General features: G+C 53.4%; 1 protein-coding gene across 1 annotated transcript; it reads right to left on the bottom strand.

Moving 5' to 3' along the window:
- MNT (MAX network transcriptional repressor) lies at positions 1-24,611 on the bottom strand. The gene is given in 7 exon segments (XM_052689175.1): positions 1-1,432; positions 2,928-3,120; positions 14,912-15,023; positions 15,708-15,749; positions 17,820-18,241; positions 18,243-18,382; positions 24,491-24,611. Coding segments are annotated over 7 exon segments (1,698 nt in total). The 5' UTR covers positions 24,564-24,611; the 3' UTR covers positions 1-716.
- Between the last annotated feature and the right edge of the window lie 3,161 nt (positions 24,612-27,772).

Raw genomic sequence — 27,772 nt, 5'->3', positions numbered from 1 at the left:
TCCGGTTGTGTATTCTTTTTCCTTTTATTAAACAGGACAGAGAACTTCCTTAAAATGCCATAACAAGTCACAGTGATTTTAGATGGTTTTTTGAAATGTAATATACTGATGGGAAGTATCTCGAACGTTCAATTTGCTTTGTTTTTGTCACTGTCTGTGTACCCTGGTCCACCAAACCATCTACGTAAAGTTTCTTGTTTAGAGAGGACACTGTGTCTTCTTCCTCCAAAACTGAATTTTGACTAATAATCCTGCAAAATAATCAACCTTACAAAAGGCCTTCTTCAAATGTTATATTTATATATATATGTATATACATATATATACACACACATACACACATATATATAAATATAGACTTTTATGATTTTTTCCCATTCTACGCAACGTCTCAATAAAGAGATCAGCAGATTTATTCTACAAAGAAGCAACACATAAAAGGGGAAAATTAAAGTCTTAAGAACATCATAACCATATTTCACCGATTACACATAAAAGGAAAAAAAATCACCATGAACAACTGTCTTTTTAGTTTTCTCAGATTAACAGAACTCAAGGGCAGAGGCCCCTCTGGCCGTGCCAGGCCGGCTGCCGGGCAGTGAGCGCAGCCCCCCGCCCTGCCCCTCTGCACCTCAACCCGCGGAGTCGGACGCGGTTGGAATGTACGGAGTTTAGGAAAGGTTCCCGACAGAGACTTCACCTTCGGACGATTCTCTCTAGGCCAGCTTCAGTGTGCTCACGGGGAATGACGGCATGGTTACCATAGTTACTGGATTTAGGACCGTCTGCCCAACCAGCTGTGGGTGATGGACAACTTGGGTTCCTACGGCCGGCTTGGCCATCACCGCTTGCTGGCCAAGACTTGTGGTTCCATTCACTTGCTGGTGAGAGATCGTGTGAGCGATGTGGCTCACCACGGGCTGGCTGACGGCCACGGGCTGAGGGTAGATGGGCAGCTGCTGGCCGAGGTGGGCCATGTGGTTGATGGTGGCTGGGTGCACAGTGATGTGGCCGATAGGCTGAGCAGCAGTGGTAAGTTGCACAGGGCTGGACGTGGAAGGTGCAATGTGAGCGATGTGCTTGGTCTGTGGACCCTGAATGACGTGGTTGACAGTCTGAATGACCGACGCGTGGGTAGTGGCGGTGTGGGCGATAACAGTCGATTGCACTGTCGAAGCCGCCACGATGTGAGTCTGTGCTGGGACAATCGCCTGCGGCTGGACCAGTGCTTGTGTCTGGATGGAAGGCTGTGCGTGGGCTGGGGGCTGTTTCTGCTGGATAGACAGGTGCTGAGGCAAAACTGCCAGGTGATGGGAAGCAGCGTTTGAAGGGACGGCTTTCAGGAGCTCTGGGTGCTGGCGCTGGGCTAGTTTTGGTAATGAGTTCACAGGCCTGTCATCTTCCATGTCTTCATCCATGTTGTCTTCACCCTCTGGAAAAAGAATGAAATGAAGACACTCCCATAAAAAAATAAAAAATAAAAAATAAAAAGCAGAGCATGAACTGGGCTAACCAGCCTCTCTTACAGCGCAGGACAAGCGGCAGGGAGGACAGCAGGAGGAGTCACTGAGCTGAGGGAGCGCAGCACAGCACAGCACAGCAGGCTCCACTCAGCTCAGCTAGAGAGGTGCTCGCTCACAAAAAGCTGGAAGATCCCAGTTGGCAGGCAAGAGAAGCAACTTGAGCTGAGCGGACGGACAGAAGCTGGACTGAGAAGTGCTCTCTGCACAAAGAGAAAAAGGATTTCTTTTCCTGGTATGTTGTTCTATCAGTTGTAATTACTCCTCCTGCTCCCAGAGCAGGAAGGAAACAGTGATGAAGAATCGTGGCAGCAAGTTTACTGGTCTGGTTCTGGAAAAAGAAGTCTCCATTGATCCTAAAATTAATGAGGCAATGCTGACCTTAAGGAATTAGGATCATTAGCAGGGCATTCTGCACTGCCTGCTCTAAAGCCAGTCATGCAGTAGAGATTAAAAATCTCAGAAGATTCAGAAGCAGCAGGATAACTAGGGAAGACACTTTCCTTTGCAAGCCCCACAGTTAGCAGTAGCTTGAAGAGATCATTTTCAGCAGAGGCCAGCTGGAGAAGTGAACGGCTGATGCCTCAATTTACAAAGCTCTCCCACTCTCTGCTTCCACCAGCTTACGCTTGGAGATGGTCTGCAGCATGCTCAAAGGTGATGAGCCCCGTGCAGGAATCTGAACGAACCAGAAAGCTCTGGCTTTCCCTTTCTGGGTACCTGCTGTGCCATCTGCCTGGAGCACCACGAGCAAATGCCACTGCGATTTTAAGGAACTGCTGCAAATAGGAACTGCTACAGCCTTCTGATCTCTGGAAAGCAAAGTGCTGTCCATCCATGACCGCCTGTTCTTCCTACTCCAGGTCACTGGTATGGAGGAAAGTGCACACTCTCCTACCTCACAAAACCTTCTCGCTGGAACAGCGTGCTTGATCTTCATTAGCGTCATTTATCTTCACTGTGAATCTTTCTCATGCAATGTAAAGGCTCGCTAAGTTGGTCAAACGCTACAGTGACCTCTCCTGTACCAAATCCTTCTTCTCTGTGTGGCTGAATACCTTCCTTCCTCCGTGCACAAATACATCAGGGCACTTATACACCAATCAGTTTTAATGAGCAGGATTGTGCAGCTGAACATTCTGAAAGCAAGGAGCTTCACGCGAGACACCAGCAGAGTGAATGTGCACACCTGTACCTTGGGTTTATGTAACACGGATGCATGATTTTCAGTGTACTTTACACAAGTGTATCATTAGGCCACCATCACTGACTACAAAACACTGGAAATCCTTTTACTTAACTCTGAACACAGAGCAACTGTGATGGTGCTAAATGAAGATCCCCACCACCCGCCTCTACTACTGTGGTGGACAATGATGGTTACAAGAAGAGGGAAATTGTGGGTACCTGACGCTGTGGAGGTAGATGCCTGGTCATCGTCTGGCTGAACTGTCTGCCGAACAATTCTGTCAATCTCCATGATGTCCATCCACTGGCTCAACTCGTTCTTCAGTTCTGCCAGCCGCTGCTGGGTGGCGATCTTCTCTCTTGCCAGCCGCTCCATCTCATGCTCGTATTCCTTTTCCTTTCTCTTTAAAGTCTACAGACAGAACAAAGTAAAGGAAAAATCTAAGAAGAAAAAACACAGATGTAATCTACGCTGACTTGGTCGTTGCCACATTCATTGCTGGTTCTCTTTTATTATTAGTTATGCTGGCATAGCTGCATTCAGGTAAAGTTACCTCTTCCAAGTTCACACAGAAGGGAAAGGACCTGGCCACAAAAACCTACAGGGTTGCTTTGGCCAACCACATTCTGCTTTCTAAAGGAAAACTAATGAGTCTCCGAAACTGAAATGGTTAACAGGTCAGGTGCGAGTTACCTCAGCTCCAGGGGGAGCAGCCTACAACTCCATAGGAAAAGCTGCAGAGCTTCACCACCAGCGGTCAGCACTCAGTTCTCAACAACAGTCTGACCTCTCCTGACTCATGAAACATCAAGGGGATTAAGGCTTATTGCAGACTGCTGGAAAGGCGTGAAGGAAGCACAATGGGTGCAGCTTTCTCCTCGTCACCACGTAGGAGAACATGCTTCTACTACATCTATTTCCAAGCACACTTAAGGAAAGCAAGCATGTACACAGAGCAGTGCTCCTGCAGAGCAACTAACTGCTGGCCCTCTGCTTGGGAAGGGTGAAAATCCCCCACATCCTTGCACTGAGAAAGAAGCTCTGTGCAGAAAACTCAGCTCTTATGTGGGATGATAAAACCACAGACAAATTGAAGTATTTCAAAGATGAGGTGCAGAAGAACAGATAGCATCTTTTACTAAACCAACCAACAGTAGTTATGAAAAAAATGACAAGCTTCTGAGACAGAAACTTAAATAGGTCTGCACATGATGACAGTGCATTCCTGTAACCTCAGGTTGGTCAGCACTTAAATCCGGAAGAGAGAACTTTGACATGGACAAGAAAAAGCATTTTTTAAATGCTAAAACACATTTGTACAGGACATGATCGTTCCACACACGTGTGGGGATGAAGGCTTTTGGATCCACTCACTCACAGCTGAAGCCAGACCCACACACTTGTTCCAAGGACTGTTATACTGCAAAGCACAGGAATTTCTTACAACAGCAGTAATATAGAACAGCAGTAATGTAGAATATAGAACAACTCTATGCAAAAAAAATCACAACAACCCACGGTCACAGCAGTTACGTTTATTTCTAAAATAAGCAGCTATCATACTGACACTCCTTGCACCAAAGCCAAACCTCGAGGATCTGCCAATAGAACTGGCACCTACGGCTGGAGCTGAAATGGGTAGAGAGGACCACCAGAACTACATGAAACAAAGTAAGGAACAAAACTTCAACAAAGGAATTCATACAAGTGGCCGACCACCTGTCTTTGCAGGTCTGAAACATCACTACGCAGAGGCACCTGCGTCCAGGACAGCTGAGGATCTGCAGCTGCCATCTGAGCCACTGCTCCCACTGGGAGCACCAGCAGTGGCTGTGCTGAGGGCTCTGATGAAGCCTCACCACCAGACAGGGATGATGCAGGAGGTGCACCCCGGCCCTGGGGCCTCCAACCCAACTCCTGACTCCTGCCAAGGTGGTGCTGCCCTCCCTGGTCCACCTCACTGCTCTGCCAGGGCTGTGCTCCTGCAGCAGGGCTGAATCCCGCAGCACAGGCTGGGGTTGGCTGTTGGCAGTTGGGAAGTAGCACAAAGCAGCAAGCTCTGGTAAAAAGGAGCTGGTGATTTTACTCGGAACAGTTTGTGCAGTTTAGCCTCTGCTTGAAATCAGGAGCAGAGTCCACGCAGGGCACGCAGGAACAGTCTGCTGCAGACGTGAGTCTCCCTTTCGTTTCCATTTCCCAGAAGGGAAGGACAATTCTGAAAGCGAAGGCTGTGCCCGCGAGTGACTCAGCCATGCAGGCCAGCAGGGCTTTGTGCAGAGCGCAGGGCAGTCCCAGGGAGACGTGCCTGCCTGGAAGCTCATTTGCCTTTGCTACGCACGGAATGGGATTTTCCTCCTTCGCACGCAGCTCTCAGCCTTTTCCCACACGGATTATTACTGTAAGCCCAACACAACCGCAGCGGCTGCCAAGAGCCGCAGTACGAGCTGCAGTGCTGTGTGCTTTGTGCCCGCTCTCCTCCCCACTTCGGAGCCGTTCCGTGGTCCTCGCATGCATCCCACTGCCACTGCTTGGTAAACAAACCAGGAACAAAGTGCTGCTGTCACCTCACCGCAGTGGCCATTTGTCACTGTAAAGAATTTTCCATTTTATAGCTGGCTGTAATTAAATTGCTTATTCTTATGTCAAGATTGAGAATAATGCTCCCACTGCTTTCGCTAGGCCTGCCTCAGGAATAATGCTAACCCTGTGCTGGAATCAGGGAGGTTTAAGAGGCCTTATTAAAAAGCTCCCCTTATAGGCATTACATTAGCAATTTAAAAACTCACTTTCAATTATGAGCTTTTCCAAAAGCATATTTCAGCTGTTGTGCTCTACTACACAGCATCCACTGATTAAAAATTCCCCATCAGTGAGCAATCGTGGAAGTGATTTGTAATTCTGAGCCAGATTCCCTAATTCTCTGCAGCCACTGGAGCAGCTCTGGAGCTCACGGCTGTGGGAGCTCCCTGCAGTGCTGCCCCAGTGCAGCTTCCACACAGCACACTGCCGAGTGCTGGTCGGCACGGGCTGCCAATGGCACGCAGTGCTTTGACTGCTGTATGCAATGAATGCAGCTCAAACCTACGGAAAGGATCTCACTCCCACAGGGACTGCCCTGTTGTTACACACATCGGTGCTGTGCTCACGGGCAGTACTTTTGGGGCTCTGCACTCATCACATCAATTCCAGGCATTCCCGCTTTGAATCCTGCTACATCTTCTATGAAGTTCTTCAGGTGCAACAAGCAGTTTCTTTAAAACCCAGCGCCGAAGCGATTCCCTGGCCAACAAAGCACAACCTGCAGCAACAGAGCAGAGCCCAAACACACCTGAACACCAGCGCCCACCCCTGCATGCACCTCAGCACTGGCTGCCCCAGGCAGCAAAAGCAGCAGTGCAGCCAGAGCTGCACGCAGAGCAGCCCTGCTGCGGGGAGCAGCACCAGGCCCTGCAGCAAGGCACCATGCTGCTCCTTCTCCAAGAGCTCTCACTCTGCTCTTGGGAAAGCCCCAACTGGTTGCCACGGGAACAAAATCCTCTGTTTCCATGGCAGCTGCAGCACTGGCTGGCTCTTACAGATGTGGCCTTGCAGGCTGCGGTGTGCTCCATGGGTTCTCCTATACAGCACAGCGCTATGGTCCCAATGCCCCAGGGTTGGTGGCACTGTCACATGCTCCACACAGAGCTCCTGGCTGTTACAACATGGGTCCACCTGCTCTGGGCCAGGCTGCACACAGCATCGCTCCTAAGAACACATGGCCTGCAGCTGCAATCCAGCATATCTGGAAGCACTGACAGCACGCATATGACACCTCAGTTCATGCAAAAATAACATCTGCATCCATGGCTATCAAGAGCCGCTGTTTGCTAGCACCCTACAAGGAATCCTCTTTGGGGAGGGAGGAGAGGAACGAGGTGCAGAATTTCAGGCTGCTTAACTCTGGTTTTGCATTATTTTCAGCCTCCTAGGCAATCAAAACTAATGCTTCACACAGGCACCGAGACCATAATCAAACTCAGGAGACAAGCACTGCATGCTGCTTCACTCCCAGCCCGGCCCCACACGCAGCCCTGCCCTGCAGACACCTCCTGCCAGATGCAGCAGCCTGCAGCACAGTGTGCTCAGTCCTCAAACCGCAGGACCTGATGGGCCATTCGCCAGCAGCTCGTGGCCCAGCTTTTCCATTTGTTTAACCCCGGACAAGGAAGGCAGCCAAAGAGTGCTGTTGTATTCTCAGATGTGATTTCACCCTCACATGCATGCAGTGAGCACTGTGATTTCAGGAAACGAGCACACTGTTTGCTGCAAGAGCTGCCTTGGCTCATCTGCAAAGGACGAGAACTGTGCCGGCAATGGGTCGGTGCCCGTGGTGGTTCTGGGCACCCTATGCTGCTCCCTCCAGTTCACAGAGGAGAGAAATATCCACACAGGAATACTTCACAGAACCAGAAATCTGTCTGCAGCAGGGAATCGTGAGAAGTAAAAACATGCAGTGTTTGCATATGATTAACACTTGGGACTCTGATAAAAAAACACGTTGGGCCACAACCTCTGGAACACAACTGTACTTGAAACACAGCTATCTACAGGTCAGAAGGATCCAGCTCCCACAAGCTCAGCTTGAAACAAAGCCCAGAGAGTTACTGGGGCAGAAGGTAAGGAGGATCCGAATCAGGAAGACAAAGAATAAATTCAGAGAGGATAAAAACCAACCAACAAGCCAAAACCTGCGGCAAGCAGCTGGAACACACAGCACAGACACAACCCAAGCAGAGGCACGGCTGCTCCCGGCACCAACCACCAGGACTGTGCTGGCCTCTACCAGCCCAGCAGATCCACCCTGCTCCTGGACAGCACTTTCAAGGCTAAGAGAAATGCAGCATTAAAAAAAAATACTGAAGTTTGCAATAACAAGGCGTTAAGTTTGGTTGTGGGTTTTTTATTTTTTTTTTTTTAATAAACTGTGATTCAGGAATTACAAGACATTTTCAATGATGCTAACAGATATGGATGCCCAAAACACCTAAAAATGCTGTGCTGATTGTTATTTAGAAGACTATCCCAAACAAACTGCTTTAATTTGGCTCTTGCAGCAAATATGTCAGTGGTACAACCCTAACAATAACCTGCAAGCTAAAACCAACAGCACTGCATTGCAGGTAGTTACTGATGTTGTTACTGATGACAAACTCACTGGACTGGGGACTCCTAAGCCTGTCTGAGCCTGTGCACGGACACACAGCTGGCAGCTCCAGGAGGCAGCACGCAGCCATGCTCCAGCACAGCAACGTTCCTTAGAGATGGGAAGGGATGAGCGCAGGGACACGCTGCATCTACTTGCTGCAGGGCTCTGGTATTTTTCTTGGAGGCATCTCACCACGGTGCTGTGGGCGACAAAGCAGGGGCTGGATGTCCTGACGCAAATGCAAGGCAGGGCACTTCCAGCCCGAACCTGCAAGGCTCAGAGCCGCCCCCAGCACCCCATTCTCCCACACCACTTCTCCCTCACGGTTTCCCCACTGCGGTGTCCAAGCAGCCCCACCTACAGCCTACAGATCAGATCTGGGTCACCAGTGGATTTCCGTCCACCTCCTGCCCTCGCCAGCACGGCCACAGAGGGAGCGGGAGGAGGGCTCAGGGCAGCACACCGAGCCCAGGGGATCCTGCAAACAAGTGTGCCTGCATAAAGCCACGAGCCAAAGCCGTGCGTGCAAATGGAAAACTGCCTTCATACAAGCATTTGGGGCTGTGAGGATGGCCCTGGGCCAGGCACCCCTCCTGCTCTTGCACTCCTCACTGAATGTTCCTCCTTCTCCTGGTTGGAAAAGCACCTCAGTGCAGCTGTACAGCAGCCCAACGCTGCACACCACACTGCAAGCTGACCCAGCAAATGCAACGGCACCATGACCAGCCTTAACAGAGCAAAAGGAAGCCAAATACAATGAGGACATCCTAGCGCACTTTTAACTGCTTATGACACTAAAGGCAAGACAGATAGCTAAAAGTGACAGCAGTTGGAAAAAGAAATCCATTCTTTCTGGTTTGATGTGTCTGCCCATCCGCTGCCAGGAGCAGAACTGCCTGAGCCTGCACAGCTCTTCCTGGTGGCACTGGGGAAGAGGAAGGAATCCCGTGGTCACAGCAGCATCCAAGCAGGGCTGGTGGCTCCGAAGGAATCAGTAGAGCAGCTCAGGGCATGGGCAGGGCCAGCAGCACCACTCAGCACTGATAGATAACAGTGAGCCTGGGAGACTGCAAAACTGTACCCTTATTTCCACATTCTCCAGCATAAGTTTTATCAGCATTCCTATCACAGCGCTGTGACACCAAAACGGCAACAGATTGGGCTGATACCAACTTTCAGCTGCTGTGTTATGGTTTCAAAATCCCCCTCATTTGCTGCTTTGCATTGACAGTGTCTGGCAAGACAGCTGCTGTCAGTGTGACTGCATGGCACTGCACAACATGGACTGAGCACAGTGATTACTGTTTTCTTGTAACCACTGGTCTGTAATTTTATTAGGTCACCAACTACTTCACAATAATTTTAGAGGATCAGCACATACCCTGCTATCTGTAACAAGAAAGGGAACTCATGCTCTCCATCCCCAGGCCACAGGAATCCCAGCTGCCTCCATAAAAAGCAGAACTGCAGACCAAACCCAACTGTTACTTTGTGGGCTTTTTCTTGTTTTATTTGGGAGTTTTGGTCTTATTCTAAAGGCAAGTGACTTGTGCAGTACTACACCTCAAATGAAGCCCTGCTTTCGCCACAGCATGTGTGCTCCCTCTGCTCCCACCACACTGACAGCACACACCCGTGGGCTGCAGCATGCCATCCCTTCCCAGCTCCGGACTGTGCAGCACTCATGGGCTGTTTTGGTCTTACAACCTTGAGTGCTTCAGAAGGTGCTGCCCAGGCCTGAAGCCCCCAAAGGGATGGGAGCCGCCACCTCCCGGGGCCGAATCAGCGCTGCCACAGCTCCACGAGGAACAGGAACTTGACCTGTGCTCAGGGCGCAGGGTGACACCCGCTGACTCCATGGCACAGCACTGCCGTGCCCTAATTCTTACATTTCACCTTTTAACGCAGGCTCCAACCTCTGTATTTTACTGAGCATCAGTTTTTAAGATCATATTTCTCGCCTCTTTCTGAAGTCTACAGATGATACCATACCCCTGTGGCACAACCACAGCCTACTGTCGCTGGAAGCCGTCATTGCAATGAAATTCAAGCTAATTAGACAAGATAGAATCAATTGATCGGGTCAGGTAAACAACACAAAGGAGTGCTGCTGCATGTGAGAGCTGCTCACATGAGGGAGGCACTGAAACTGCAGACTGACTCAGGCTCTTACCGGACAAGATTCATAGCAGATACATATCTCTGCTGGTAGCTGGCACTGAATTAACAAGAAAAAACAACCAACCAACCAGAACCACCAGTTACAGTCATATTTTCAAGGTGAGGAACTTAATCAGATTCAGCACTGCACTTCGGCTTTATGGATTTCGATCAGCACTCCAGTCTGCGCTGCCTGAGTGCAGATGAGCTCTGGTTCTCTCACAAGAGCTGAGAACGCACTCTAGCACCAGGCACATCAGTTCTGCCTGTGGCACAGCACCTCCCTGTGTCAGTGCATTACAGGGTTTTGTTTAGGAATGGACAGAAACCCTTTTCCTGCCGGAGACAATTATTTTATTCCTATTTCACACCATGCCCATTGGTCTGAGCTAGTCAAACACCTCCTTTCCTTTGCACAAACAGCTATCAGAGACCAATGACACTGCCCTTGTTTTAGCCTCCCAAAGCAGTTATACCTGACAAAGGGGAATGGCAGTGCTCTGGGCAGCAGTGGCCCTGCCAGCAGACAGCTAAGGACACAGTGGGGATGCCTGCCTTTGTAATCAGAAGAGGAAACTGGGCACCATTCACTCAAAGCGAGCGATACAGCAATTTATTTGGTAATCCAAAGCGATGTCAATCACCTTGAGCCCAGTGCACTACCACTTCATTTCTTTTAGCCTGAATTCAGCCCCCGAGAAAGGCATCACCTCTCTAACAGCACACATAGCTGCTCTGCTGCAGTACTTTACTCCCAGCAGCTGGACAAGGACAGATGACCACTGTGAAGCTGGGTTTTGGTAGCTCCTGCAGCTGGAGGGTCTGCATCTCGAGACAGCAAGGGGCTGCCACCTGGTCACACAGCACCTGTGCGACTTTGCCACTCATTTACAGATCTTTTTTAATGCACAAAACCAGAAAAAAATAAATTGTTTTGCAACAAAAATTCCTCTAGCTGATTACAGGGAGGACTGAGGCACCACGAACTGAGGTCCCTGCTGGTGTCAGTGGCTTTGCTGCAGTGCTGTTCAGTCAGTGAGTGCAGAGCAGAATGTAAACCCCAGCACCTGAGGTAGGAAGAACCACAGCCCTTCTGCCTCTTTCCCTGGGAACAGATGACACAGCGGACATGATATAAATCCCAAATTAATTTCATAGTTATTTTCCATCTCTAATCCTACAAGCAGCAAATACAACTGCCAGATGAGCTGTATGAACTTGTGAGCTAAGTGCATTTCTTACGCACAGCAAATGCTCCTCTGGCACAACTCAAGCCGTGCACGGTTATCACAGCACCTTCCTCCACCCAATACCTTTCCAAACACCATGCTGAGCAGCACACAGCAGCATGGATCACAGCGTGTCCCACTCCGTAGACTTCAAAGGATTCTGCTCTTTGCCCCTCACAAGGTCTGGGCAGCTCAAATCTGACCAGTACTTTCTAAGTACGTTGGTGTTCAATCAGCACTTGGCTCTGCTCTTGGTGGGAAGCTATGCCAGCCGGGCCCTGCAGCGACCCTGGTCTGTCAGCTGCAGCTCCACGCTTGCAAGCTGCTTGCTTTGGCTGTCCTGGTGTCACCCAGTGAGCCGATTGCCTGGATATGGTGTCACACCAAATATGCAATGGGAAATAACCCCTGAAACTGGAAAGTGTTCAGGTACCATAGCGACAGGCACAGTCTGAGAACACAGAAGAGAAAACAGTCTTGCTTAAGGGCTTCAATTAGCTTCCAAGTAAGATGATTACAACATTTCCTAGGGGGCAAGGAACCCTTCAAAGAGAATTAAATTAAAACACCCAGCTGTGCCGAGTTCTGGCCATGAACTGTCTGCAGCCCACTGCCCTGCGTTCCACTCCTCGGCACTGGCAGCGCCTTCTCCAGCACTGTGGCACAGCTGCTGCTGTCGGGGTTGGTGCCAGACCCACGCTGCTCCATGCCAGGGCTGCCCAGGCCCAGGGCACTCAGACATACTTTCCCCAGGCAGACACCCACATTTCCGTCCCACTGCACTTCTCCATGTCACAGGAAACACCCAGGAAGCTGCCAGTAGCCCAGTGGTGCCGCCACTGAGTTCTGCAGGAGGTCAGTGGGTGACAACCACATGCAAGGACTGAAGCACACGGCATCACGACGCACAGGGGACGACCCCCTCACCCACAGGCCACAGAGCTGGGCTGCAGCAGCCCACGCTGCCTGGAGCCAAATCACCATTTAAAAGGATTATTAACTTCCAGCTGCGTTCAGCCTGATTTCCTTCGTGCAACAATGTGCCTAATTGCAGAGATTCTAATTTACTCTCTTAGAGCACAGGCCTGGCTCTAAAGATAAATTAGAATGACAGCTCCATGGGAAGTTTGGAATTCAACTTTGTGACTTATCTGATTTGATGCAGATACAAATATTCAAATCCAGCCAAGGAGACAAGCACCTCATTTGTAAGAAGTTCCAGCTGGAAGAGGGAAAAAGGATTTTGCAGGCAGAGCGGCTGCAGCAAGCAGTACTGCTGTGCTCCTTGTGGCAGATCAGCACAGCAGCACCTCGGGGCCACGCACTGCACTCCTCCCGTGCAAGGCTCATTTTGTTGGGTTTTTTTCCCTTCCACAAGAAACTACTTTGCCATGCTGAAAGAAGGAGTGTTGAATTTCAGAGCTCTTCTGTACTCCCACGTTCTCTTTGCAAGGCAGAGGCAGCACCCAGCAGCACCCAGCAAGCAGAGAGCTGGAACACAGAGGTGCAGGCAGTCCTTCGGCCAGCCCCATGCTCCCACCTGCTGATCGAGATGAACCGCACCGATGCTCTGAGGGCAGCATCTGAGGGGGCTCACCCTGGCCCCATCTGCAGCCTGAACTCCGTGCATTTTGGCCTGGTGAAACAGAACGGAGCTAAATCCAAGCCAAATTCAAAGCAAAAAAAAAAAAAAAAAAAAAAAAAAAAAAGCCATATTTTTTTTCAAGTCAGACAATTCAAATCGGGTTCCCAGCAATCCGATTTTCAGGCAAACAGCCGCAGCACTCGCATCTGCAGCCTTCAGCAGCACCCCGCCGAGCGCAGCGCTGTTCCGGGCACTCCGCCCCAGCCCGCACGGGGCCGCCGCCAGCACGGCGCTCCCAGCAGCGCGGCGCAGCGCAGCCGTGCCCAGAGGCACCGCGGGCAGCGCGCCAGGCCTCCGCCGCGCCACGTGCTCGCTGCACACGTGGCCGAGGACGCGGCCGGGAGCTCCCGGCAGGAAGGAGGCCGGGCCGCGCGGGGTCACCGTGACCTTCGCCACCGCTGCCGCGCTCCGCCGCCCACCTCCCCGGCGCGGCCCTGCAGCCGGTCCCGGTGTGGCTGCAGCACGGCCCACGGCCCCCGCCCACCCAGCGCCGCCTGCTCGTACAGCCTCCAACTCGATGCGTTTCCCAGTGGTCTGGTGAGGGGACAAAGAGCCGGCCATCCCCACCGAATCCTCACAGAGAATTGCGAGCTGCCCCCCAGAAGCACAGAATACAAGTTCTGCCAGAGAACAACGCGCTGGCAGACAAACCATCAGAATACTCCATCAGTATTCATAGCACGCCGCGAGCCAGGTGCGAGCAGCTCCGGACGCCGGGACTCCGGTGATCAGATGTGAGCACTGCCTGCCCCAGTGCTAACAGAAGCCCAGCTCCATACTGACACCATTCTGAAGCCCAATGAAATGCTCCAATTTCTTCTGGTGCCCGTTAACTACAACACAACCACAACTCCACAAGAGACCTTTTGAAGCAACACGCATCTTTTCCTTTTTCACTTGCCCCTCCCTAGTGGCTGGGCACCATTACAGTTTGTCTGGTTTCCGGGTCCCAACCAAAGGCTCTGCAAGGGATGTCACTGGTCAAGGCTCACAGGAGAGCAGAGCTGGTCTAATTCTGAAAGGTAAGAAAATGCAGTGCTGACAGGGAATGTCCAGTACTTCTGAACAGCAGAGTAACACAGTACTTCAGAGACACTGAGAAATACAGAAAGAAAAGAAGGAAACTGATGACGCATGAAAAGCTCAGCACTCTTTATCCCAGCCAAAACACATGAGGTCTATTGGTTCTCCTCACTTGCAAGATGGTGCTATGAATTTGGCTTCCATTTTCTATACAAATTTTACTTGCACTACAAGCTCTTGATAACATCACCACAGAGGACACTTCTTAAGAACCACTTCTGTGTTTCAATTAACCACTTTTTACAAACATCAGGTGTGCAAAACATCTCAGCATAAGAACAACTCGCAGTGTCAGTTGACAAAACTGCTAACAGTGTCAAACATGACAAGGGTAAGCAGTGATGCTTATTTCACTCCACCTGCAATCACCACAATACAAGTTGATCTTTACTTTTTTCCCAGACTGTTTCTTGGTATCCCTGCACATCCTGACCTGACATGATCTGCACATCTTTTCATCACAACGTTCAGAAATTCAAGGCCTACCCATCTTGGTTAAGCAAACTAAAACCTCCCCAAAACATACGAATTAAAATTCATCTTAGTCCAAAAAGCAGTACCATATCATGCATTTATTTAGGCAGGATGCCCCTTTTTCGGACCATTTGGGTTATCTGTTGCACTCAGGTGAAACTGCCTGAAGTCCATCACCATCACTGGTACGGATGGCTTACAGTTACCTAAGGAATTCCTGGGGTAAGGAGGCTGCACGAGGCAAGCTCTCCTAGAAGATCTAAAAGGCCTGGAAATCTGGAGCTCAGAAGTGACCATACTCAACAGGGCTTTCTTCCTTTTCAATCCAGAGCAAAATTTTACTTGGTTTAAGAGAGCTGGCACTGTTCCCTGTTCAGCACACAGCGCCGTGCAATGCCACCAGCAGGGACCCGACCGCCACCGTACCTGGATGTATCGCAAGGCACTCCTGAGGACGCTGAGGTTTGAGGTCTTCTTGTCGTCTACGTTGGGGATGTTGCGTTTTAATGTCTCAAAGCATTCTTTCAAATGTGCACGTCTAAAGAAAACACAGGTGGTTTGTCAGCTTGTGTTAGCGCACACCACAAATCAATTTAGCAGAGGGCTGAAGCTTAATTTGGGCCTTAATCCAGCAAAGCATGTGCACATGTGCATAGCAGTCACTGGGACTACCTGCATGCTTCAAACCAAGCCATCCCAATCCAGCAGGCAGACTGCTTTACGGCTCCGATTCCAGCCCTACGCTGGCAGGAAACTGCTGCGCTATGGTGAATGACTACCACTGCACTGTTGGTTTCATCCTGTGTCTATTTGGCTATGTGGGCTGCAAGTGTCAGATCAGGAACCTCCACTCCGTACTTCAGTGCACGCTGGGCTCCGCTCCTGGTTACTCTACTGCTTCAAATCAAAGAGAAGTTACGCCGTTATGCACGTGGGGATTTACTTTGCGGGATCAGGGCTTTGCAGGGTTACTGTAATGCAGTTACGCAGACAAACAAAACGTACTGAGAAGCAAGAGATGCAGAATCGAGCCATAAGAAAGCAAAGCAATATCGCAAGGTTCGTTAAATGTAACTAAGAATTTTGTCCAAGTCATTTGTTAAAAAAAAAAAAAAAGCCCAAGGCAAACAAATATTGACAGACCACAGGCCAAAAAAAAACAAAAACCAAAATGTGAAACAGAATTGGGAAAAAAAAAGCAAACCCCTGGCTTTCTACGCACCTGTTTTTCTCCAATTTATTATGTACTTCCCTGGTCCCAACCCTGTAACCCAAACAGAACAAAGATAAACTCAGTGTCAGGTTTACAACTATTGCCATTCAGCCTGTTCTTTCAGCAGTGTGTGTGTCTAGGACACAGAGGTAAATATGAGAGAACAACAGCATTGTTGAGATACCACTGGTTTGGAACTACTTGCATATATATTCCTCCCTACGCTGCATTGAAGTAAAATCCATACTTCACACACATCTGTGACAGGGTGAGCATTACCCACGTACTGCACACTGGATCCAACAGCTAACAGCACGATGTGCCTACATAAGCTCCCAGCACCAGGAGGGGACAGTGGGTGCACGGGGCATTCACACAGCACTGGCAGCCCAGATTCTGACCCATTTCTGATCCACGCCTACACTCCAGCAGGGTGAGATTTATGCAGTTGCAAATTAAAGTTTACAGGACTTGGCAGACATATTCAAACCTCTTTCGTTTCTGCTGTGCCTGAAATAACACAGCCTAACATAAATATGGAGTGAAGTAATCCAGGAATCCTGCAGCCACTGCTCAAGGGAAAGCCAGGGTCAGCCTCTGGGGGGGGATCTAGGTTGCCCCCACCTCACAGACCACAGGAAAACTTTTAGGAAAAGCCAAATGAATTTTTGCAACCATAAGTTTTACAGCAACAATGGTGATAAAGCAACAGGCGTTGAATACCTTCCATACCCAGTGCAAAGTGGTCGACAACACACCAACAGTGAGGTGAGCACCGAAGGAGGTTGATACATATTTAATAAACATCCAGGTGTTTAAAAATAAATATCTGACAGCCTTTTCCCAGGAAACATTTGCAAGCTGGAAAAAACATTCTTTCTGTTCTTACACCCACCGAACACCAGCAATGCACCCCTGTGCCACCAGAACCAGCCCCGGCCCACACACCCATCTGCAACAGAGCGGACTCTCAAGATCACAGTCTTTCCAAGAGGAATTGTATCAGCACTTTGCAGAAGTTTTCATCCTTACAAACTCTTAACTACCCAATTTCCACCGTTCCCTCTATGAAAACTGGGATCTCTGTGTGGAGGACACCAGGAACCCTGTCTTTGCCCACAGCATCGCCCACCTCCTGAGCCCAGCACTACTCCTCAGGGTAGCAGGGCACCTATGGCTCTGTGCTGCTCCCACACAGCTCCTACTGCCACCAGCTGGGGTGTGGAAGAGCAGAGCAGTGAGCCAGCAGGCAGCACCAGCAGCACATGGCCCCAGCACCTCTGCTTTGCTGCCCAGCTGCATGCTGACACCAAGGATGCATGGCAGCCTGACACCACACAGGTGGGCACAGTCTTTCTGGGCACAGCCCCACAGAGACATCCCTCAGTGCAGGAAGCGATGGAACGCTCATGGAAGTGGTAACAGGGATGGAAGGAAGGACTGAGCAGAGCCCTATCAGCTCAGTCCTGCAGAAAGAGGACTGCAGGAACACAGGAATGGCTGAGAGGCTGCTGCAAAGGCAAAGGGAACCACTCGTTCTTGCAGTCCGTAAGAAACAGCACAAGAAATAGTAGCAGGCTATGTACTGGGATACTGTACTCTGGATCCCCTAAGGAGCGTTGGCCGACCCAAGTCCATAAGAACAGTGAGACAAGCACTGACCACAAGTGGTCCAGCCACGAGGCCCGTCCCAGGCAGGGACACATGCAGCAGCCATGCATCTCCTCTGGCCCCAGACGCTCCGGAGGCCCTCAGTCCCGACAGCAAATAGAAGCCATAGGGAACCCTGTCCTGGGAGACAGAATTGCCCAGAACTCAACACCGTTTCCAGACACCAGGGCTGCCGCACGACCCCCTGAACACCGTAAGCAGAGATCTTCTGCCAAGACATAACACCAGGTGCTGCCTGGGGTCACACAGCCACTGTGGGACTGCTTCCTAACGCTGCTCTGGCTTGGAAAAACAAACCTGTGTACTGTGGTCAGGGGCAAAACACGAAAAACATCAAGCTGAGAAATCCTACTATCAAAAACCAAACCAACCCAGACATCCAGACATCCACTGATCTCAGCACTTCTGATCTGAAACTCCACAAAGCAGCAGCTGCTCGCACTCACTCACCCTCCAGGCCTCTTCTTCTGCTCGCTGGGTTTCGCGTCCTCCGCCGGAGCCAGCTTCAGGGCACCGAGCGGCGGGGCCGGGTGCGGCACGGGCTGGGGCTGGATGGGCTGCGGGACCACGTGGTGCTGCGAGATGGCCAGGACGGGCGCCGCGTAGTGCTGCAGCTGCTTCGGGCTGCCCGCCGGCGGCGTGCCCGCCTTCCCGTCCGGCAGCAGCGCGCCCGGCGGCCGCTGGATGACCGGGGCCACGGAGGGCGGCTCCTTGGTGATGCCGGGAGCGCTCACGAGGGGCGGGTGGCGCTGAGCCAGAGGCGGGGACAGGGCGGCCTGGGCGGCGGGCTGCGGCGGGCTGGTAACCACGGGGATGGGGATGACGGAGATGGGGGCCGCCAGCGGCGGGGGCGGCGGGGGGGGGCGGAGGGGCCGGGGCGGGCGGCGAGATGGGCACCAGCAGCTCACCGCGCGGCTCCTCCGGGGGCACGGCGTGGTTGGCCCGCGGCACGGCGGCCTTCCGCTGCTCCTGCTCCCGCTCCAGGCGGAGCTTCTCGTGCTTCTCATCCTCTTCTGAAAGACAAACCAGAAGACGGTCACTAACGGGGCTCCCCCGCGTCTCCCACCTACAGCCCTTACGAAGCCAGCACGGCACAGCCTGCGATTCCAGAGAGGCCTTAGGACCAAAGCCAAGGTCACGCCGTGTCCAAAGCCCAGGCCAACCCTTTGCTCTGCCTGGCCGTCCCAGTGCAGCACGTGCTGCCCGTGCTCCGCTGCACGCAGCAGCCAGGGCAAACGCAGTGGCTGTGGGGCTGCAGCCATTCCAGACAGAGCTCCTGGGGTCCAGCAGCCCTGTTTGGTGCTGCCAAATCCCAACCCAACCGGGCTTCACACTGACCTCACACTTCTGCTGTGACTTTACTCAAGCTCCTAAAACTCACTCTGATGTGTATGTGTTCCTGTAGGTTTTTAGAATGCCAGACAAATTACATGCAATGTGTGGCAAAATAAATCTCATTAAACTTGATCCAGGTCTCCGGCCCTAATCATGTGAACATGGCACCAATTACATTTATTTATCCATGTCCAATGGTGCCAGGGGCCCCGGCACCCAGACACAGCCTCCAACAAACAGCTCCAACGCCGCCCAAGGAACTCACTGGGTGCCTCCAGGCACCTGCACAGAGCTGAAGAATGGCGCGCCTACAGCCGCTTCATGCTGGGACCTCCTGATAGCAGCATAGAAATGCTCTGGGAAAAGCCAGGATGGCACAGGCTGGGCAAGGAGTGGTACGGCCCAGGGAGGGACAGAAACCCCCAGCACTGCCCAGGGCTGTGACATCCCAACATGTGCATGCCGGGCACGCTGCTCCATCCCTGCAGCACTGCCCAGGAGCTGCAGGACAGCCTGGAGCCGCCCCAGTGCTGCCGGCAATGTTCCCCAGCATCAGCAGAGCAGCAGTGAAACTCCTAAGCACACATTCACTGGGCAAGCTGAGAGCACAGCAAAGTAAGGTTACACGCGTGCACTGCTGATCAGAAATATTCATGTAAATGTCTCTGCGAAGCAGGTGCAGCCCTCGGGCTGCTGACAAGCTGCCAGAGACGCCTTTGGTGCTGCAAATATTGAGCTCTCTTGAGCTGAAGGGTTCATTTCAAGAATAGCTTTAGCCAAAACCTAACACCGCTGCCTTCTGTTCTGACTTCACTGGCAAGAAGGCACTGGGCTACCAGCCCCTCCTCTGAGGGGTCAGGGTGCCTGCCAGCAGTCTGTGTGCGGGACACAAATACCTCAACGGTGCAGCAATGGTGCTACAGCATAGAGAGCTGTAGCAATCTCTGCCTTCTGTTCCCTTTGCAAACAAAGTAAAGACACCATCACAGAGACCCTCAGAGCTCTTTCTTTTCTCATAGGAACTAAGTTCCCCAGCTTTCCCCCACAGGGCTGCAAGGCTCCCAGCTGCTCACACCTCAGCCTCACCACCCACAAGTAACATGGGTGACAGCAACACCAGCAGTAAGGGGAGGACACAACCAATTTTGTCACAGAAGAGCACAGAAACAGGGTCAGCAATCCCTCCCGAGCTATCTGCTGCTATTCTGGGGCTTGGCGGCCCAGGAATATACAGTGCCAGGGACTCTTAACTTCATTACCTAGTAATCTGCCAGGTTTAAAATTATCTCCTCCCTCTGCCTGTGCAGGGAGCACCTCCCACCCACAGCAGGGCTCGGGGTGACTGAGGAGATGCTGGGGCTGGCAGTGGTCAGGGTACAGCAGCTCGTACCTGGGGCCTTCTGCAAATGCACCCCATGAGTGCTCCTCTGAAGGGATTGTAATGCTATCTTTAATGCTCCTTTTTTGCACCGGGACTTAATCAATATTCATAATTTATCAGTGGCAATGCCTCTGCAAAATCAAGCAGCTTACCTCTGAGTCTGCTCAGAAAAGGCCGGATGTCCTCAGAGCACCTTACCCCCACCGACAGCTGAATGCGGGCAGAGCCACAGTGCTGACTCCCACTTGATTCCATTTGGAGAGGCCCGAGTGTCCATTGGGCCCCCGACTCTCTCTCTGCCATCAGCTGCAGATGCTCTGCACTTCTAACAGTGAACACTCCCACTTAAGATGAGGCAAAGCTGCTGTCTGGACCTTGGCACTCTCTTCTAAGCAGTGGCAGAAGTCAGGAGGAAAAGCTCACACAGACTGTGCCGAGAAGGGTCAAGAGCAGAGCTGAGCCCAGCTGTCCGGCAGTGCCCGTCCCGGCGTTTTGCCAGGCAGTGGCTCAGCTGCAGCACACACCTTGGGGGTGACAGCAGCCACTGCACATCGCTGCTGCCAGTGCTTCTGTTGGGCCTCCCCAGCAAAGCAGGGGATGGGCAGCAGAGGGCAGAGGAGATGGAGAGCTCCCGTTCCCCATCCCACCGTCACCCCATCACTACATGGAGTAGCACAAAGCCTCCAATTGCTCATTATCAAATAAATGAGGCGCCGCTTCCTCATTCCTGCATATAGCAGAGGCTGTTCTGGGCTGCACTTGCAAGAGGAGGCCAGGCACAGCACAGGGAAAGCGCAGTCTGAATCAGGGCTGAGTCATCCAAATGTTGCTGACATAAGAGGATACGGCAGGGAACAGCCGCGGCGCTTCCCGGTGCCTGGAAACGAGCCGGAGTGCCGGCACACGGCGGGCCCTGATCTGCACGCCTCTCATCTGCACGTGACGTCAGCAGCACCCACACAGCTCCCGGCTGTGCAAGCAGCGCTGCCCCCCGCCCCACCCGGCACAGGGAGCCCCGCACCCCAAGCCCTCCCCAGTCTCACCAGCTGCTGCTCACTGGGAGCCGAGCCTGGCTGTCAGCCCGTGTCGCGGCGCCTTGCTGTCCTTCCTAACACACACTGCATCCTTACGGAAAGGTGAAGCCGTATGTTAGGAGTGCGCTGGGGATGGGAAATGCTTTCCAATGGGGGCCCGGAGCTGTGGCACATCTCTGCAAGCAGAGCCATCCCTCCTGCGACCTGTGTCCCAGTATTAAACACCTCCGGCCCGTGCTGAGCCACCTCACCAACGTCATGCACACTTCCCACACCTTCTCTGCAGGTGTCACCATTCTCTGTGAACAACTTCGAATCTCCATTTTCTCAGCCAGATGACTATGACACGCTTATGTCCTATCAGCAAGAGCGAAGCAAAATCAGCCTTCACGCAAACCGTGCCTCTGTAACACCAACCAGCGCTGACATCAGTGGGATGGGCCTATCTGCAGCTCCCAGAAACCACAGTGACCCCAGCACCCAAACCTGAGACAAACCAGAGTGACGAGGTGACCTTCTTGCCAAGTAAGGGACGCAGGGCACGGACACGCTGTACTCCTGCCAGGGAGAGAGCCTTTCCCTCCACCAAAGCTATGGAGGAACATGGGAAGGTTGGGAAGGCCTCAAGAAATCTCGTGGCCTGCCTTCTAAGCCCCAAACAAGAAGCAACCATCCCTAAACAACACAGATGATTCTCAAAGCAACAACTGCTCACACCTCCATGGACGGTTTATATCAAGTTTGATATTCCGTGTTTAACCAAAACCCTTTCAGTCTCAGTGGGTCCACACAGATGCACTTCAGTGACATTTCTTAGATGGGAGAAGAAAGAAATCAGGTACACTTAGCAAGGGAAATGAAAATGGATCAGGACTGCCAGAAAACCAATCCCACCTCAGCCAGCACCCCCTGCCCAGGCTGCCTGCCCACGGGCCATGTGCTCCACGAGCAGCTCTGCAGCCAACTGGGCTGCTCTGCCGTCTGCACAGCTTCACCTGGACGCGTGGTCACTGAGCTCTGCTGATGCAAGGTGCTGTCTCAGGGCTTTTCTGCCAGGCATCAGCATTTTTAAGATGCAGTAAGTAATGTATTCTGATGAGCAGTTATTTTCAAGCTGAACAGCTTCTGTGGTCAGAGCAGGACATGGCACTGAGGGCAGCCAGGACCTGGTCCCATCTTCTACAGGGCGCACAAAAGAAACCATGAAGAACCACTGCCTCCCTTCCCAAGCCTGGGATGGCTCCAAAGTCTGCAGACACAGAACGATGGTGTGCTTTTAGTGTGCCAGTCAGAAAAGAGTGGTAAACCCATAATCTTGACAGGAAACAGAGCCCAGGTGCCTGCTGTCCCTGCTGTGCCCACAGAGCAGAGCAGAGCTGAGCCTGGTGGGTGCGAGCGGAGCGCTGAGCTCAGAGCTGCGTGGAACACTGCTGGCACTCTGCACCAACTGGAGCCAAAGCCGATACGCGCTGGGTGACTTTGTGCCACCCACTGAGTCACAGCAGAACCAGATCCCTGCAGTAACCACAGGGCCTCGCTGGTCTGGAGCTCATGTAACGTTTCTGGGTTATCATGACCAGGACAGTGCAGGGCTTTTGTGCCAGGGCTGTGCAGGAGCCGTTGTCACGGGATGCTCTCACTCACCAGCTTGCTTCAGCGGAATGATGGAAAACAGAAATCTACCCTTCAAAATCCTATTTCCACAATTGAGAAAAGATAAATTGAACAGTATCTGCTCATCAAGTCATGATCCATGTGCGCAGGAGCCAGAAGCCTTTGCCCATCACCCCTCAACAGTACCAGCACCGTTACCTACACCAGCTCCATGTCTGCAGGGATGTCAGTGCAGTTGCAGTGCCACAGTTCCCCAGTGCTGACTTTCTTCCAGATTCCATGTATGGTCTCCCCTATGGAGGAGCCAAAGCTGGCTATGTCCTCCCACAGATTACATCATCATCACAGCTCTGCCCATCTCCATAACCCATCTCTGAACCTACAGCATCTCCCAGGCACTGAACACGCCTTCCTCACCCAAAACGCATGACCCAGGTTTGCTCGGCTCACTGCAAATAGATGAGAGGCCATCCCACATCACAGCCAGGCCTGCAGCACATCGCCACCAGTGAGGTGCTCGTGCTGGGCACAGGACTCTTTGAAGAAGACACTTGACCAGAGCACCAACACTAACAACAACTTGCTGCCAGGCCCTCCCAGAACTTCTTCCGCAGCACTGTGACCAACCAGCGTGCGGGTCAGCAGAACCAGGGAATGCTTTGTGCTGCACTGAGAAAAGTGAGAGTATTTGGAGCTGCACAAACGTTCAGGGATCGGTCTGGAGACTTCAGGAATTATCCAGTGCTCTGCAGATGCATAGGGCAACCCAGCACTTGCCTGCAGCCCCTATGGCACTACTGCCATCCCTACCACCAGCAACGGGGGGAGCAGCCTCTAACCTTCAGCACAGCCAATGCTGCAAATCAGACAGCAATCCAGGCGCAGAGAGCAGGAAAGAAGAAAAAGACACTCTGAGTGCATATTTTGGCATCTTCAGGGGCTGTTCTGGGCCGAACCAATGGGAAATCCCCCAAGCACACATGGCAAGGGACATCCCACCCAACCCAGGTGTGCCAACAGCAGTGACACGGGATGGGACAGAAATCCTGCGCACCTCTGGGTCACTGCCCATGCTGCAAAGTTTGAGGAAAACGAAACGTTTATCAACATGGGCAGGAGCAAAGCAGAGAGCACAGCAGAGGAGTATATACGGGAAGAAAAAATAAGAGAACAAATACGAGTTGCTTGTGGTTACGTTTTTTGGGGGGATATGTTTTTCTTCGATTATAAAATGTTAACCTCAATTCGGGACTATGAGACACCCGCTAATTCACGTCCGGAGTTTGCAAATAACAGACAAAGGAGCTCCGGATTTGCGCGTGTGTGCGCGCGGCAGAACAGCGGGGCCGCGGGCAGCGCGGTGACAACGCACGCACGGCCTTTCTGCCGCATCGCCCCGCGCTGACGATGAGTCACGCAGGAACAAAGAGCGGCTCCGCGCTCGCGGGGCTCCGGGGGGGAAGCAGCGGCCGCCCCGCCCGAGTGGCCGTGTTGCGGTGGGGCGGGGCGGCCGCCGCTCCCCGCGGGAAACCGGGGCGTGGCGCGGCACCGCGCACGTGGAAGGAGGGCGGGACCGATCACGTCACCCACCCCGCCCCTCCCACCGGGGCGCGCCGCCGCGCTCTTTGCGTGTCCCCGCGCGGCGGGGCGGGGGCGGCCCCGCGTTCCCCCCAGCGCCCGCCGCACCCCCCCCCGACATCCCCGTTCCGCGCCGCTTCGACCCCCGCCCGCCCCCCGGCTGTCGCCCCCGCTCTCACCACGTGCGCTCTGCTGCTGCTGCGCCTGCCACTCGAGGAAGCGGGCCGCCTCCAGCAGCGTCTCGATGCTCATGGCGCGGGGCCCCCGGCTGCCGCCCGCCGCCTCTCCCGCCCGCGCCGCCCCGCCCCGCGGCTCGCCCCGACGGCGGCGGCGGCGGCAGCAGGAGCAGCAGCAGCGCTGGCGACAAGATGGCGGGCGGCAACAGAAACACAACAGGCGGGCGCTGGCGCGGCCCCGCTACTACGCGGCGGCCGGAGGAAAAACGCGGCGCGGAGCGCGGCGCCGCGCGGATGGGGCTGGCGGAGCGCGGCGGGGCGGGCCGGGGCGGAGCGGGGGCGGGCGGAGGGCCCAGTTGGCCGCGCGGGGCGGGGGCCGGCGTGGGCGAGCGCCGAGACCGGGGTGCGGCGCCGGCGGCTCCGCGGGAGGCGCCGCTCCGGGCCGGGCTCCGCGCCGCGCTTTGCGGTCCGCCCTCCCCCCGCAGTGCGCTGGCGGCGCCGCGCGAGCTGTCAGCGCAGCGCGGGCCAATGGGCGCGGAGGACAACAAGGCATGGAGCACCTCCACATGGGCGCCCCGCGCCGCCGCCGCCCGCCTTAAAGGCGCCGCACCGCGGCCGGGCGGGGCCGGGACCCCGCGGGAGAGAAGCAAAAGCGAAAGGAGCGGGCGCGGGCCGTGCGCTGCGGGCGCGGTGCGGCACTGCGGGGCACTGCGCGCACGTGGCTGCGCATCCCGCCCGTGTTCCCTCGGTTTGGCGGCGCGGGTTCGCCCCAGGGTTAAGAATGTAGCATTATTTTTTAGACGCGTTCGTGGTGGAATCGGCTGGAGAGCGTGAAAGCTACGGCTGTAGGGCGTCTGCGGGGGAGGAGGGCGGACTCGGGGATCTCCAGACGTCTCTTTCGACCCCCACGGCTCTGGGACTCGATGTGGTTGCTTTCTATAAGGAGGAGATCAGGGCCGTCCCCGGCCCCGCGCGCCTCCCGCCGCTGCGCGGAGCTACGCGAGCCGTGTCTGGCCGGTGCGGAGGCAGCCCGAGCCTCCCGGCAGCACCGCCGGGAAGGGGGCCGTGGGGGGGAGACCAGCGAGCAGTGCCCGCTGCTCCGGAGCACCTCTAGGAGACGGCCCCGAAGTGCTGCCTGCAGTCACACCAGTGGTGTCTGCCGGCCTTCGTGGGGCTCTTTTCTCAGCACCTTACAAATCTCAACTGAACTTTCCTTATCCACTTTGGGCCTTTCCATCAAGTCTCTGCTTGTGACTAACTTCGTTTTGGAGCTGGGAGAAGGTACCAAAGTCAAGGAAAATAAAATGAATCACCAAACATAATGGAAGGAATGGGATTGGAAAGCAACCGTTTTTCAACAACCAACCATATTTTTCCTTCTATGTAAAGAACTTTAATTTACCAACCCACAGCTGTCCTGCAGGACACTAAAGAGGCACAGTTCAGCACAGGGAGCCCTACCATGCACCTGGAGCTGTGGGTCACCTCTCTCAGCTGAACTCATGGTGCCCACAAGCTCCTGGACACCATTGCTGTGAGCGCCGGCAGAGCTCATCTGGTGCCAGCAGCTGCTGGGGGACGTGTGCTGCACAGCTCCGCTCTCCTCCAGCCACCCCGCAGCTCCTGCAATGAATGGACCTGTATCAGCAGACAGCCTTCCATCCCGCAGCCCAGCTCAGAGCACAGCTGCAGCAGCGTGGCTTGACACCAGTACAGTCATACAATCAAAGAGTCATTAAGGTTAGAAAAGACCTCCAAGATCATCAAGCCCAACCCACCCCACCATGCCCTCAGCGCCACATCCCCGTGCTTCTGAATGCTTCCAGGGGTGGTGATCCCACTGCTCCCTGGGCAGTCTGTGCCGGTGCCTTCCCAGTGTAGCACTTGAGCGAGCAGCACACTCAGACAAGATAACAGAACAAACGGTGCCTCTGGCTGCTTGGGAGGAAAGCCCCAGCTGGGAGTGTATTTGTGGCAGGCTTAGCTGGAGGTGCAGGCTGCAGTCTGCAGCGCAGTTGTAAGCGGTAAGCGTAACAGCCCACAGATTTCTCCAACCTCTGCTCTCTTTTCTTTCCTACCATGCGTAACTCTACAGACCACACAGGTTTGCAGAAGGTTCTTCTGGAGGGCCTCAGTTCTCAGAAGGGATCACAGTGCTGCCACCAAACTCCCCCTGACTTCTGAGGCAGTGCCCAGGCATTGCAGCCCTCCTGCCAATGGTGCCAACTTTTCAGCAGGTCACATTGTGAAAGTCAGAAACCTACCAATGCCAGAGAAGCTCACTGAAAACACAACAGTCAATGTTCTGGACGGGATACTTGCTAAAAAGCAGCTTCTACAAGAAACTCTTCCAGATATTTTTTGAATAGCTGGGACGTGTGCTAACTGTTTTAGGAACCCAAACTTTCCTTCTGGCTGCCTGGGAACATCTCTTGCAACACACTGACCCCAAGGAGTTGTTTGTTCTGAACCTTGAGCTCAGAAGGCTCCTGGCTGCTGAGCCAGCTCCCAGCTTTGGCAGCTGAAGGCACAGATCAGCGCCATTAAGCATTCATAACGTGGTGACGTTTCCTGATTGAAGTCGCTCACTGCGAGCTTTCGGAACGGCCCGATGCAGCAGTGGGAGCACAGCCAAACCCCATCAGCTGGGTATTCATCTGCTGCTGGAGGAGTGCTCTGAAAGGTTTTCGGTGAGTCATTTGACCCTGTTATTAGGGACAGCAATAAACCAGAACACTTGGGTTATTTGGACCGACTTTGTGAACACTTGGGGAGAATTTTTAAAACCTTGTATGTGTGCTAAAAGCAACTGGAGGACCAATTTCTACCCCATTATGTCCCGTGCACACACAGAGAGGACGCGGGGCTGTACACGCAGTGCTGCAGAGCACAGTCAGACTCTCAGGGCCGAGGATGACAGTTTGCTGTGAAGTCAGACCAGTTTTTCCCCACAGGCAGAATGGCCCCCTGGGTGCCAGTCTGGGCTGCTCACTCCCAGGGAGCACCTGCAGGCTGCCAGAGCTTCCCAGAGGGAGAACTGAGGCTCGTACAGTGAGACTTGTGGCACACCAGGATTGGCATTATATAGTTTCAATGGTTTTAGATTTCTTTATATATATCCAACCACCTCATGACCTGGACATCACTTTGTACCAGGGACATGCTGTGCAAATCTGGGGGAGCAACCGCAGCGCAGCTGCAGACCTTTCTCCCATTACTCTGCCTAGGTCTTTCCCACCCATGCAGCAAACAGCTCTTTCCTCAGACCATCTCCTGCGCCGCGCA

Source organism: Tympanuchus pallidicinctus, unplaced genomic scaffold (genome assembly GCF_026119805.1).
Source record: "Tympanuchus pallidicinctus isolate F22 unplaced genomic scaffold, pur_lepc_1.0 scaffold24, whole genome shotgun sequence".
Lineage (NCBI taxonomy): Eukaryota > Metazoa > Chordata > Aves > Galliformes > Phasianidae > Tympanuchus > Tympanuchus pallidicinctus.
This window is presented reverse-complemented; position numbering and strand designations above follow the sequence as displayed.